General features: G+C 41.1%; 1 protein-coding gene across 3 annotated transcripts in view; it reads left to right on the top strand.

Moving 5' to 3' along the window:
• Positions 1 to 14,239, top strand: part of plch1 (phospholipase C, eta 1) — a 95,610-nt gene that overhangs the window by 71,621 nt on the left and 9,750 nt on the right. For all 3 annotated transcript variants that reach the window (XM_050069512.1, XM_050069504.1, XM_050069519.1), the window contains exons 12-19: positions 1,961 to 2,116; positions 2,920 to 2,982; positions 4,707 to 4,801; positions 9,069 to 9,166; positions 9,272 to 9,451; positions 10,415 to 10,522; positions 13,247 to 13,371; positions 13,598 to 13,682. In XM_050069512.1, the coding sequence (XP_049925469.1) occupies positions 1,961 to 2,116; positions 2,920 to 2,982; positions 4,707 to 4,801; positions 9,069 to 9,166; positions 9,272 to 9,451; positions 10,415 to 10,522; positions 13,247 to 13,371; positions 13,598 to 13,682 (910 nt within the window). The remainder of the gene's footprint in view (positions 1 to 1,960; positions 2,117 to 2,919; positions 2,983 to 4,706; positions 4,802 to 9,068; positions 9,167 to 9,271; positions 9,452 to 10,414; positions 10,523 to 13,246; positions 13,372 to 13,597; positions 13,683 to 14,239) is intronic.

The following is a 14,239-nucleotide window of genomic DNA, read 5'->3' as shown; positions in this document are numbered from 1 at the left end:
GTCCTTTTTATGCATCCGCCAGAGCCTTTGGAGACGTTTGACCAAGAATCAGTGAAGAAAATGTGGCGGCGGGACACAGCCGCAACAAGACAGGGGAACAGGGCGCACAGAATTATTTCATGACTCAGACAGCTCACGTTCAACAGGTCAGAGAGTGATATTCAGGTGGAAAAGGATGACGAGGAGGGAGATGTGGACCACACACAGAATGTGGAGGACAGAGAGGGAGGACAGCTCCGCCCCTTCATGCAGCTGCGGTGCCAAATAAAAGACAGGGAGGGAGTTATGATAGGTAACAAAGGAGGAAATGTGTCTTTTCATATTGTCACGTATTGTAAACAAGCACTGTTAGTGGACATAAATTGATGGTGCATAATTGCCCCAAGTGATTACATTGTAGCCTGTTTCACATCTGCTGGCTGCAGCGCTCCTACCAGTGAACCAGTGGTTCAGGGTGAACCTTTTCATTGAAATCAGTGCAAAAACAATACATTAAACAGATTTCATAAATCACAAAACTCTGCTCTTTGAACTTTTGTTTTTGTATTTTACCTTTACCACATATTTCTGTAAAAAAAATAGAAACATAAAAGTGACTCAATTTCACTTTTTCTCTGAGTGCTGTCTGTCTCTCTGTCTGGCAGCCTTTATTTGTGGCTCTATTTGTGCTTCTCTTTCAGTGCTGCTTAATCAATTCTTTTAAAAAAACAAGACATAACAACATCCTGTCTGGCAGGGACTAATGTGAGAGAATCAAACCCCGTCCTCCACATACAGACTCCACAAACAGAAGTTAGATAATGGGATCTTAATGACATTGTTGTGCTCAACGTAATGACTCCAGTAATTGGGTAGTAATGTTGGTGCTTGTAAAGTTTTACTGATCATCATTGCAGTAATGTTTCGAATAATCAATGCTTAATGGTGCAGATATAAATACTCAGTCAATGCAGTCATTTGAAGTTGCATTTTTTTTTTTTTATGCATAGCCCAGAAACACGTGAAACATGTCAGAGAATCTCATCGCTCTTGAACTTGCCTTGTGCCGTTTTTTTAATCATCTTTAATTCTGTTTATGTATTCCGTGATACAGTAGTGCCAAGGTCCTCCTCACCACATTTAAAGCAGGAAAACACTCACTTATTTTCCAGATGGTTCCGTTGTGTAACAGAATATGGCATCATTCTTCCACATTTAGCTGGAGGCATGAGGCCGCAGATGCCACTTTGGATGATCATTGCCATTTTAAAAGAGTGGTGGCAGGTTTCCACTGATGAGAGGTTTTGTATTGAGCTCATTAAACTGGTGTGCTTTCACAGCAGTCGCCACTAACGCTGCATTAAAAGTGTGATGTAGCTTTTGTGCGGTGATACATGGGTTTTGTGACTCTGACATTTAGTGCATTAAATAATCCGTCAGAAGTGCAATGCAGCTCCTTCAGATGTTTGTTTGTGATGTTGTCTCTAAGCATGAAATAAAAGAAGATACAGATAAAATAAAGGGAGATAAAATGAAATACACTGAAGCTTTTACAGCACACGCAGTAACTTTTTTTGCTCGTCGAAATATGAAGCAGAAAATATGCTCCAGTTATCTTTTGCAGGTTTAAAATATACCATATTAAATATTAAACACACTATCTTGCAGCAGCTATGAAAAAAATACTGAAGTTGTAACTCTTATGCCTGCAGGTGGCGCAGGAGTCAAAATTGCACCACTGATAGTTTCTATACATGTAGTTGGTGCACATCTGCTGCTGCAGTTACTCTGCAGCTGGTTGATATTTAGCAGGGTAACGATGTGTGTCATTGCTCTAAGAGGACACTGCTCTCCATCATCTCCTGTCAATACAAGTGTCCTTGCACTTTTATTGAAATGACCTCCTTGGTGTGTCTGGCGTCCTTGCCCGGCTCTCTTCCTCCTTCCCCCTTCTCAATATCTCTCCTCTTCTTTCCCACAGGGCAACGGTCATCACCAGGTGGAGTCTCACATCAGAAAGAAACTGGACTCTCTGCTGAAGGAGTCTCGTATCGGAGACAAGGAAGATTCCGACAGTTTCAGCATCAGAGCTCTGCTCCGGGCTACAAGCCAGGGCCTTCAGAAGAACCTGCGGCAGGTACCACCCCAAGGCGATGTGTAGAGCTGCGTGTGGAGCGGAGTCATGCTCGTCAACAGATGAAGAGAAGAAAGGGAAGAGAAGGGGAGGGGGATAAAACTAGGCCACGGTATTAGTCACAGAGGAAAATGGAGAAAATAAAGGGGTGGACTAGTTACTGCACCACTCACAGGTCAAACACACTGAACACACAGTCAAGCGGGAAATCTTCATGCCAGTCTGAAGGGACTGCTGTGTTCACGCATAGGTAGCGCTTTATCCGTAGCATGTCAAAACAGACAGGAAGTGATGAGCAACTAAATGTCTGCAGTGTTACTTAATATTTAATTTCCCTGCTTGCCTCTTGTGCTATTTTTAGAAGCCTCAGTTTCCTGACAGCCATTTTAATGTAGTGGGTGTTGTGCATCAGGGTTTCCTTCTCTTTATTCTAATCCTTCTTTGTTGGTGATCCCCTTCACCTCATTCTGTCTCCAAAGCATTTTTTCTCTCTGTTTTTCTTACTGTAATTTTCCTTTTTTTCAGTTTCTCTCTTTTTCTTATTTCTCACCCACTCTCCTCTTCGGCTATGCTTTGCTTTATTGGCTGATATCTGATGCAGCTCCTCCAGATACTCAGCTTTAGGGTTTAAGTGTCTCGCTGGGTGCTAATGTGGTTGTGATTATTTTCACATCAAATGATCCGCACACATAAATGTAAACAAACACACATGCGCACGCACACACACACACACACACACACACACACACACACACACACACACACACACTTAAAAGACTCTCTGAATGTGTTCTTCTTGTCTCTAGAGCTCCAAGGGGGTTCTGAAGAAATCCCAGAGCCGATCCTTCATCACGACGCTCAAACAGAAGGTGAGGAGCAGGGGAAGAGAGGGTGCTTGATTCTTGATCTATTTGTGTGAGGTCTGAAAAGGCAAATTCAGGTTAGTTCAGCTTCAGGTTAGTTGGTAATGAAAAACTTTGCTACTTCATGTCACAAGAATTGCAGAACTTCGTGTGCTTTCACACCTGCTCTGTTTGTTTCGGTTCAATCAAACTCAAGTTTGTTTGCCCCTAAGTGTGGTTCGTTTTGGCAGGTGTGAACACAGCAATCGCACTTGAGTGCACACCAAAACAACTGGACTGAGACCACCTCTTCAAGAAGGTCTAGTTACTGATTAAGTGACCTTTTTAGAGGGTAACTAGACCCTCAAGTTCCAGCTTATTTAAACATGAAACAGAGGAGTAAGGCAGCAATAACTGTAGGAGGCATGGCTACGCAGTGTCGTGTGTGGGGACACGGGGGAGACTGACTGACCACCGCTCAGTGTAGAAGTATAGAGCTGGTAGTCAGAGCTAACCAGCCATGAGAGACTACTGTCAGACTCTGCAGGAAAGACAGAGAGTCTGGAGCTTTGACAGTCTCTAGAAATAACTACATCTCTGAGTGTAACTCAGTATTCAACACAATGGCAACCCAAACTACAGCCTCCAGCGCCTCTGGAAAACAATTTTGAAGGCTGTGTCAGTAGACTACGTTATTTTTTTGCCATGATTTCCCATGAAACTGGCCACTGAGTTTATTGTTCAAACATCGACTCATCTGTTTTTTATTGGAAGCAGAGAGGAAGCCTCCTCACTGTTCTCCCATGGATAAATCTTCCATAAAGCCATACATGAGAAAATACATCTGCAAAATACACCCTTTGTAATGTTAATTTCAGTCTGTGGTAGGTAGCAGGATCATAATTAAGACTGCCACACATATCCTTTAATTCCATATGCGGTGAATGCTTGCATTATGCATATCTTTGAATTACACATGCAGATCTAAAGCATGTCCTGTCTTGATTTAGATTGTTTCTAATGTATGTTTTGCACTTATAGTGGAATTGATTAAGATGCCTTGTATTCTAGAGGTTTTCTTTTGAGATACAGCATCGATCCATTTTACTGTGTGATATAGATTTAGTGTGTGAGTGTGTGGGTGTTTTTGTTATTTTCTCTACATTCCTTCCTTGCCTGGTTATTTCCCACTCTGAATTCTCTCCTCTATCCGTTTGCTTCATTTTACCTTCCTCTACCCCCTCCTTGGTTTACCCACTCACATCTCCTCTTCATTCTTTTATGTCTCCCTCTTTGCATATTATGCATCCTCCCACGTGTGTGTGTGTGTATATATGCGTGCATGCATGGGTGCATGTAATCTGTTGGCAACCGGCCTAAACCCTGTAATTACTGTGACCCTCATCCTCTCCTCAACTCCAATTTAGCCCTAATAGAGATGTTGCTTCTCTCATGGAAAAACGCACACTGCACCAAATACACACTGGCTATAATTACATACGTTTTACCTAAAACACCCACCGACATGCGCAACCATACACTCAATCTGCTACTACAATAATGACACTCTCTATGAATCATACAGAAACACATACAATTTGCCAAAGACACATCATCAGCCACCCTTGTCCACTAAAGAAATGTTTATCTGTGTTAACACATTTATGAGGATATGGGCCGTACTTTTCTGCCTTCATTGTAGTGTGTGCGCTTTTATTTAATATATTCCTGTGTGTTTCTCCATTGTCCAGAGGCACTCCAAATCCAGGCTGTCATGCCAAAGCGTGGACAAGGAGGACGACGATCAGGAGGGGTCCGGGAGGGAGGCCGGAGGGCAGTTCAACAGGTGACCTTCGACCTGCTTTACCATATAACACTGACAATCCCTGACAACTGGAAGGTTTGATAGTTGCTGACTGCTGGGAGCTTTGCACAGTCCGGGGCATCAGTGGTGCCGTGCAAACCACTAAAGCTTCTTCAGCAGTCATTTGTGTTTGTGTGAGGGAAAGAACGATCACAACCACTGACAGCAAAGAAAGGGGAGCTTGATTGGTTTTGATTCCTCCTCCTTTCATGTATCACCTTTGATACATTTAAAGTACATGAAGGACAGCAGAAATGCAAGGCTGCGTTCACTCTACAAGCCTTACTGCTCAATCACGATTTTCTGCTCACATCAGATTATGTGGTCTTAATGTAGTGAGACTTTATGGACTAACTCAGACGTGCAAAAGACCAAAGACAGAACAGCAGGATCAATAAAACTGAGTTGAAGACTAGAGGCATCGCATATAGTTTCAGCACACAGCTCCAGGGGCTCATAGCAGTGTTTATTGTATATTGTATCATCAAATATAGACATGCTATTCAGCCTTGGCCACTGCTTTTATTTGATATTTTCTTTAAGATAAATAATAAAATAAAGTTTTACAGCTTTGCTTTGACATTAAAACCAGTAGTTAAAGAAGTAAGATTTATTTATGTTGTAAAGGTAGCAACACTACACTATAAAAAAACTCTGAAGTAAAACTCCTGCATTTAAACTTGTACTTTAGTGAAAGTACAGTGGTACTGGCAACAAAATGAACTAAAGTACCCATTATGCAGACTGACTCCAGTAAGTATTATGTTTCTGTATTCGATATTAGATTATTACCTCCTATAATTACCTCAAGAGGCAACAGTGAGTCACTGTAGCGTCCAGGCTGCCCTCAGACCAACATGAGTGATCAAAGACGTAGAGCACAGCCCAGAGTCCCCAGTTAGTGGTACAATAAACCATGAATGTATAATATAAATAGATACTTGACCCCAAGATGGTGCCTATTCAGTAGAATGGAGATGCTCACCTGGTGCATATGCCACAAGAGGTTTCTAGCTTCTGGGTTTACTTCTGCAGTATGCGGCCCACTGAATTTTTTCTCTCTGTGTGTTACTGCTCAGCTCATAGACTTCATATTGTGATGGTGTCACAGATTTTTAAACCGCTTTTCTCGGCTCAAGGAAAGTTTTATAAATATAAAATCTCCATCTGTCATAATTGATCTTGTTTGCAGTTTGAGGTGTCCTGTCAACAGTTTTACAGACATCTCTTTTACAATGGTGGTCTATGGAGAAAATGCTTGTTGGGCAGCAAGAGATTATTTTTTGCTGCAATACCACGAGTGGCCACTGGGAAAGATGGGACGCAGGGCTGAGCTGCAATCCAGGAGAGCAGTCTCAAAGAAAAAAAAAAACTATAGAAAACAAAGCAAGATGAGTAAATTTAGGCGTGACTGTCCACTGCTGGACACAGCTTAAGACAAGTAAAGACATGAGGTTTGATGCTTGACTCACAACATTCTTCTAAATAACACAAACCATAATGAAATACATGTTTTTGATGTGGCTGTTTTTTTACTAATATGGTCTTGTTAAAACTGAGCAAGCTATGACATATATAGTCCAACGCCACACACAAAGATAATAAGATAGCAGTGTTATTTTGATCGGCTCTCAGAGTTTCCTCAGTTCGGTCAAATTTTAAATACTAGTCCATACCCACTGGTAGCTTTGTCACCTTCTACCTATGCCAAACCTCAATGCCTATGTGCAGTTTCACATAGATTGACCACGTTAGTGAGTAGAAAAATGTGGGACAGACAGAATGACTGACTGACAGAATGACAGTTTCTGTGATTATGTACAGCATACCATGCCATGGCTTAGTCATACCAAAATTAGAAAAACCCCCAAACTTTTTAGTAGTTGAGGTAGCACGTTGAAAGGCAGATAGTTAAGTGTTTATATGTTGTATTGACTTAAAAGTGGGGCGCACTGGTAGGATGACTGACTGACTGACAGAATGACATACTGACAGTTTCCGTGATTATGTAAAGCATACCATGACTTAGTCATACCAAAAATTTTGGAGAAAAAAAAACATTCAGCCACAGGGGGAGCCACAGCGATCGGTCATTTTTAAGCATTTTTCTGTTGTTATAGCGCCACCCAGTTGCCAATTAGAGTTAAATTTCTCCAGTCACCTTGAGGTATCCTGTTCTACATATCTACCAAGTTTAGTAAGAATCGATATGGCGGTTAGGCCTAGATAAGAAATTAGCTCTCTAGCGCCCCCATTTTGTTTGATGGGGTCAATAATGGAGGGGTCCCCTCAGATTATGTGTGGTCATATGCCTACAAAGTTGTGTGGTGATCAGTGAAACCCTTGAGATGTTATACACCTTTATGTGATGAGCCACGCCCTCCGCAATATTCATTGCCTTATAGAAGCTCAGTTTTAGTAAGTTTTCCAACTTTTGCCAAGAGGGAACTTTAGATATTGGTCCCTAGATTATGTTCACAGAGTTTCATGCAGATCGGTCAAACTTCCTAGGAAGAGATCGATTTGAAGTGTTTTTCAAAAAATTCAAAATGGCAGAAAATCTATATAAACGAAAGTTATGGGTTCTTGAGGCAAATTTGTTCCTCGTGGGGAGAGGCATCTCTGTGCAAAGTTTCATGTCTCTACGACATACGGGGCATGAGATATGCCCATTCAAAGTTTGCAATTTCAATCGGTTGCGATAGCGCCCTGCTTTGGCCAATTGATGTAATATTGCTTCATTCGCATCCTCCCATGACCCTCTACCACTGTGCCAAATTTCACATGGATTGACCAAGTCAGTGAGGAGAAAAACGTGGAACAGACACACAGACAGTTTTCGTCATTATATAGTAAGATTCTTGCCCTGCTGTTAGTAGTTTTTTCAATATATATCTATTGACTGTAAATTTAGGTTGCATGGACTCAGTAGTAGACCTGTGAAATGCTGCCCCGTTTCTTTGGAGCATATGGCCAGGCATTTCACACTGCACCTTTAACATGTAAGCATCACTTGATGTTGCAGCTGGTTGAGGTGGAGATCATTTTAACTGTTTTATATACTTTTAAGTATATAAAGTTATTAAAAAATAAGTAATAACTGTAACTGTGATATAAATTTAGCGAAGTAAAAGATTCTGTGTTCCCCTCTGAAATGTGGCGGTGTAGAAGTGTGAAGAAGCCAAAAATTAAAATACAAAAGTACCTCAAAATTGTACTTAAGTACGTGTCTATATAATGTATTTGTTTTCCCCCCGCTCCCTATGTGTGTTTGCTTGAATTGCATCCAAAATATTCCACCTCCACTGAAAACCTCTGCTGCTGCAGTTTTCCAACCTCCCTTTGGTATTAGTATGAAGTCATGAGAAAAATGTTGCATTGGAGTAACAAGAATGCCACATGAGCTCTTCCACTGCTCTCAGCACTATCAACTTTATTGCCACAAATTAGATATTCACATTTGAAAGAAACCTAAATCAGAGCATCGGAATCAACCTGCTCTTTTCCCACATTCACACTGTTATTAAATAAACAAAAAAACAACCCTGATATGAATCACTAATGAAGGGGGGAAATCCAGTCCATTTTCATCTGCAGCTTGAATATAGCACAATTCTCTTTCCCAAACAATCTTTGTCCACCCCTGTCTCATTTCTCCTCTGTCTTTGTGAGTGAGCACTGGGCAAGACGTATGGAAATCCAGCCGTGTTTTCCCCCTGAGTTGCTCTGTATATAAAGCCTTTGTCTCTCTTTGTTATCCCAGTCTTTGGTTGCATATACATATATGCATGTCACAGTGCAGATTCCTGCAGCATGCATCTGAGTGGCTTTGTGACTGACTGACTGGCTTTGTGCAAGACTGCGTGTGCATCATGACTGACTGACTGGCTTTGTGCAAGACTGCGTGTGCATCACTGTGTGTGTGTGTAGTTGTATATATGTGGAGTCTTGCTGCACTGCATGCGCTCTGGTCCCCATTAAGCTATGTGGAGTCTTGCTGCACTGCATGCGCTCTGGTCCCCATTAAGCTTTTTGCCTTTGATGCTCCTTCCTGCGGTTTGCAAGCTGCCTCACTGATGGACAGTCCTGTCTTGCCTTGCTTTGCTTTTGCCGCTGTAAATTTTTAAACATGTATATAATGGTGTGCATGTCTTCTTGCTTTACCTGTCTCATATATCTTAACGTGATCTCACTCACCCTCTTCTGTCCTCTCTTGCAATCATCTTCTGTCACCTGACAATTGTTTTAGGGGTGGAAGGAAGAGGAAGACGATGAAACTGAGTCGAGATCTGTCAAACCTGGTGGTGTTCACCAACTCTGTTGCCTCACAGGAGTGTCTGAATGAAGGTGAAACGCCAAAGATCTGACACCTTCACAAACACAAACAAATAGACATACTGCAATCTTTACCACAAAGACATTTTCTCATTCCTAACCCATGTTTCTCTTCAGGTACTCCAGGTGACGTTCTGTCATTCAGTGAGACCAGAGCCCAATCTCTGGTAAATCACAAAGCCGAACAATTCCTGGCTTTTAACCAGAGGCAGCTGTCACGGATTTATCCCTCAGCCTATCGTATCGACTCGTCCAATTTTAACCCCCAGTTCTACTGGAACGTGGGCTGTCAGTTGGGTAAGACAGTTGTCTGTCGCTCTAAGCTTTTGACCTGTATTGAGGCTAATGAAAACACCAGGTGCCTTCCCTTTAGCCACATACCTGTCATTACACATTAACTGACACTGCATACCACATGCACACACACACTGATTTCATTTGTGGTCTGCACACACTTCATGTACACATAGCATATTGTGTAGTTTGCCGATGCTCATAAGTGCAGAGGCTAATTTGTATGTGGACATCAACTCAGTTGTGCAACGTATGTATGTGTACTGTATGTATCTACATGTTGTGTGTGATCGTGTGTGAGTTTACTCGTAGGGCTACAGTTGGAACAGGAATTTGTGAGGACTAGGGAGAAATACATAAATAAATAAAGAGAAGATAAGCTAATGAAAAAGAGTTGGCACTGAATATTTTTATCTGGGCAGAGATGAGCATTGTCAGGAAATCCAAGAAACAAGGAATCCCTGCCTGTCCCGGCCAATTATTTTTTTTTTCTTTTTTCTGTTGAATTCAGAAAGCCGTATTGGTCTCTTGAATTTCTAAGAAATCACGTTCAAGGTTTACAAAAACAGAAAGCATTACAAAGGAGAGAGGAAGTGAAAGAAAAACACCAAACACCGAAATATATTAGCTTTTGAAGAAGGTCCAATTCTTCTTTTTTGTATCTGTTTTCTTTTTGCTGGTTTCCTTCCCCTTCTGTTTTTCCAATGAAAGTTTCAAGGTTGTCACTCACAGCCTTAAAGAAATAAATTAATGGATAATTAAAAAAAAAAAGAGGTACATTTTACAAATGCAAAATGACCACTAGGGTGAAGACCTCATCTCCTCATATGATTCTTGCTACACACTATTAAGCATCCTCAGGGATTTTTATAGTTTGTGTACTGCACCAATATCTGTATAATAATTGAAAAACTGAGGTTTAGTGACACTTTATATCTAAATAAATATTCTTTCCTTCTCTTTCAGTCGCTCTGAACTACCAGACCGAGGGCAGGATGATGCAGCTCAACAGAGCCAAGTTCATGGTGAATGGAGGTATTGGCTACGTCCTCAAGCCCCCTCCCATGTGTAAAGGTACTGCAACAAACAGGTTGCATGCACACAAACAAGCACCAACACATGCATACAAATCGTTGTTTATTCATACAAATAAAAAAATATTGTGCAAATCGGTGTTTATTTGCATGGGCAGATTATGAGACAAGGGCCCCTGCGCACAGATATCTGAAAGGCCCCACTACTTCACCTATCTAGGAGCAAGACACACAGACTTTGTGGTGGTTTTGTTATGGTTTCAGTTCAGAAGAGGACCCAAAGATTCAACAGGCCGGTTTCAGTTTTCAACAAAAGGTTTAATGTAGCTGACGATGGACTTAAGGCAGGCAACTCAAAAAAACATCTGGGAGCAGAACAAAAATCCAAACTTAAACCAACCAGGAAAATACATGAAGACCAGGGATGGCTGCATGATGATGGCAGAATGAGGAATGCAGAGGGACGCAGAGGTACGCAGACGGACTGACAAAGAACAAAGGGAAACACACAGGTATATATACACAGACGACTAATCACAAGGACAAGACACAGCTGGAGAAGGAAGACATGGGCAAAAGGAGTGAAACAGGGGTCGGCTGACAACAAGGGTGAAGCAGACAAGACTAATACAAAACAGGTGTGAAGGGAAGACTCAGGGAACAAGCAAGACTTAACGAGACAGGTGTGGCAGAAAACAGGCAGGAAAACACACAAAGACAGGAAGTAAAACCAGGCATGACACATGAGGAGAGAACCTACATAATAAAACAGGAAGCGGATTAAATATGAGCTAAACAACATGAAACAAGGAAACACAAACAGAAAACTCAGAAGCAAAGTCCACAAGATAACAGAACATGAAACCAAAACCCAGGATCATGACAGGTTTTGCTTCTTCTTATGTATCTGTTATTTATCTCTTTAAGGTCATCTTGTGTATTCTGTTAGTTGTTTTTGTGTCTTATTGTAGTCATCTTGTCCTTCTTGGTCAGTTTGTGTCTCTTTGTAGTCATTTTGTGTTTTTTTGCCTGTTTTTGTAGTTACTTTGTGTCTATTGCAGATCCTTTGCATCTCCAGCAAGGCTAGAAACTTGGGGCCCTTGGGCCTGTGCTTGGCATGTCCGTTCAGTAATCCATCCATGTTTATTTGTTGCAATTGGATGTGTGGAATAATAAGTTAGAGGCATGGGGACAAAACAGGTATGTGTGGGGATGGAACTACATTGGGTATACAGAGATAAATACATGGGGTATGGGAAAGAAGGTTACAATCTTGTAACCCTAGTTCTATTAGCACAGGCAAGCCCTTCACTGGACTCTATGGGTAATACTCTCCTCCAATTATGAGCACACATTCGTCCCTACACCCTCTTCAGCGATCAGTGTAGGAGCATCAGTGCCCCTAGGTAGTGGGCTCCACCGATACTAATAGAACAAGGGTTACAATATCGTAACCTTCATTCTATTTCACACAGACTCTGCTCTGACCAGTCTGTGGACGAATTGTCATCACTGAAGAGGTAAAGGGCATCTGAGCGTTATATGCCTCCTTATATACTATGGGCTCTGTATGATTCAGGTAGCCACGTCCGGATTGGTTAGCTCCATTATGCAAATTTAAGTGGGCAAATGTGTGCTTGTGATTGGATAAGAGTATTACCCACTCCAGCAGAAAGTGGAGCTTTTGTGAAATAGAACTATATATGTAGCTCTGTATATAGTAACCTATATAATTATATTGATTTCCCATTTAAATTAAAACATTTCACACTATTGCATGTCTGGTATATTTTCTATCTGCTTGCTACATTGAACCTCTCTGATATTTTCAGATAGTGAAATATTCAAATGCAAGAAGCACAAATACAGGAAATAGAATTAGTGATACATTTTGCATCAAGGTTTTTTTCCCCAAGATATTGAGGTTATAAAGATAATCTCACCCTCATTATAGTTCTGTCACACTGTTATTTGTTTTGAAATAATAGATACCAACTGATAGGTGGATACAAAACAAACCTGAGGCAATGGTGTGTCTTTCATGTCGTGCTACACATGTAGTTTACAATGCTTGAATGTATTTTTTTTTTCACTCCTTTTCATCACCTGCAAAATGTCAGCCAGATTTAAATGCACAAACCAGGAAGAGGCTCAAAATGACCACAAACAGACACAGGAAGACCACAATATGATGCAAATGAACTGCAAAGAGACACAAAATAACTACAAAAATGGGCAGAACAGCCACAAAATGACTACAAAGAGACACAGAGTAACCAAGAAAGACACAAAATGACCTCAGAGGCACAAAACAGCAACAAAGATACACAAAATTACCTCAAAGAGACACAATGTGACTACTGTATGAAGATACACAAAACAATTACAAGGAGACACAAAATGACTACAACGAGCCAAAAACACACATTTCTTTATTACTAAAAAGAGATGTAAAACAACAAAAACAGAGGCAAAACCACCATAAAGTGTGTGTGTCTTGACCCTATAGGAGAGGGGCCCATTGTTCATGTTTATGATGCAAACCTTAAAGCATACAGAATTCATGCTCTTGAATTTACTGTAGCCACCAAGTCAACATTATCTGATCAGTTACAGTGAATATATCTGTTATTTTCTCCTTTCATTTTGCATATAAATATTACAAATAACTGCAAGAAACAGACCAATGTGAGAGGATTGGATTTTAGGATTGAGTGGTGACATAAATTAAAGTTCTTGCTCTGCTGTCTTTCATTCCCTCCAGGCTCCTTCAACCCATTCAGTGATGACCCGCTTCCAGCTTACCCCAAGAAGCAACTCATTCTTAAGATCATTAGCGGACAGCAGTTGCCCAAACCACCAGACTCCATGCTGGGGGACCGTGGAGAGGTATAAAAATACCAAAACACATACACTGTGTGCACATATTCTCCATCTGTCTCTTTCACACACACACACACACACACACACTCACGCACTAGTAACACACACACACACACACACACACTCACGCACTAGTATGCTTGACTACTCAGAAATGTTCGACTCACCTCAGCATGAATATTTTCAGTGTCATAAAATAATTAAAATTATTGCACTTTTTCCCCTCTATCAGATTATTGATCCATTTGTGGAAGTGGAGATCATCGGTCTGCCAGTTGACTGCTGCAAGGAACAGACACGAGTTGTTGATGACAACGGTTAGAAACACACAGATAAACTTGAACTATGTCAGAATGTGCACTCACTGAACCACTGAAGAATGTTTTAACATGTCATCTCGCGGGACAAAAAGTTGCTTATACTCTATTATAGATATTATAAACAACAATATTTCAAATGGCAGTGGGGAAAAACTTTGACAATGTGAAAGGGGTCACTTGTGATGATGAACCTACAAAGAATTATCAAGTTTCAGCTCATTTGTTCACTGTTTGCTGTTCAGGTTCACTCTCACTGCTCTCTGGTTTTCGCCTGCAGCTCTGGCAGCTGTTTTCAGTGAAAAAGCTTTAAAATCCCACTGCACACTACCTGCTCAGTACCAAACAGCAGACAGACACAGTCAGAGACTACCTGGCGAACATAGTGGAGCTTTCAGAAGCTTAAGAACCAGATATTTCCCTCAGGAGCTGGTAGAGACCAAATCCAGAGATAAAAGAGAGTGGAAATTGGGCTTACATTTGCCATGTGGCCAGAAACAGGAGTCCAGATGAATACCATACCATGTCCATAACTGCTGTATATGTAAAAAGCAACT

Source organism: Epinephelus moara, chromosome 2, assembly GCF_006386435.1.
Source record: "Epinephelus moara isolate mb chromosome 2, YSFRI_EMoa_1.0, whole genome shotgun sequence".
NCBI lineage: Eukaryota > Metazoa > Chordata > Actinopteri > Perciformes > Serranidae > Epinephelus > Epinephelus moara.
The sequence above is the reverse complement of the archived record's forward strand: the minus strand, read 5'-3'. Positions and strand labels throughout refer to the sequence as shown.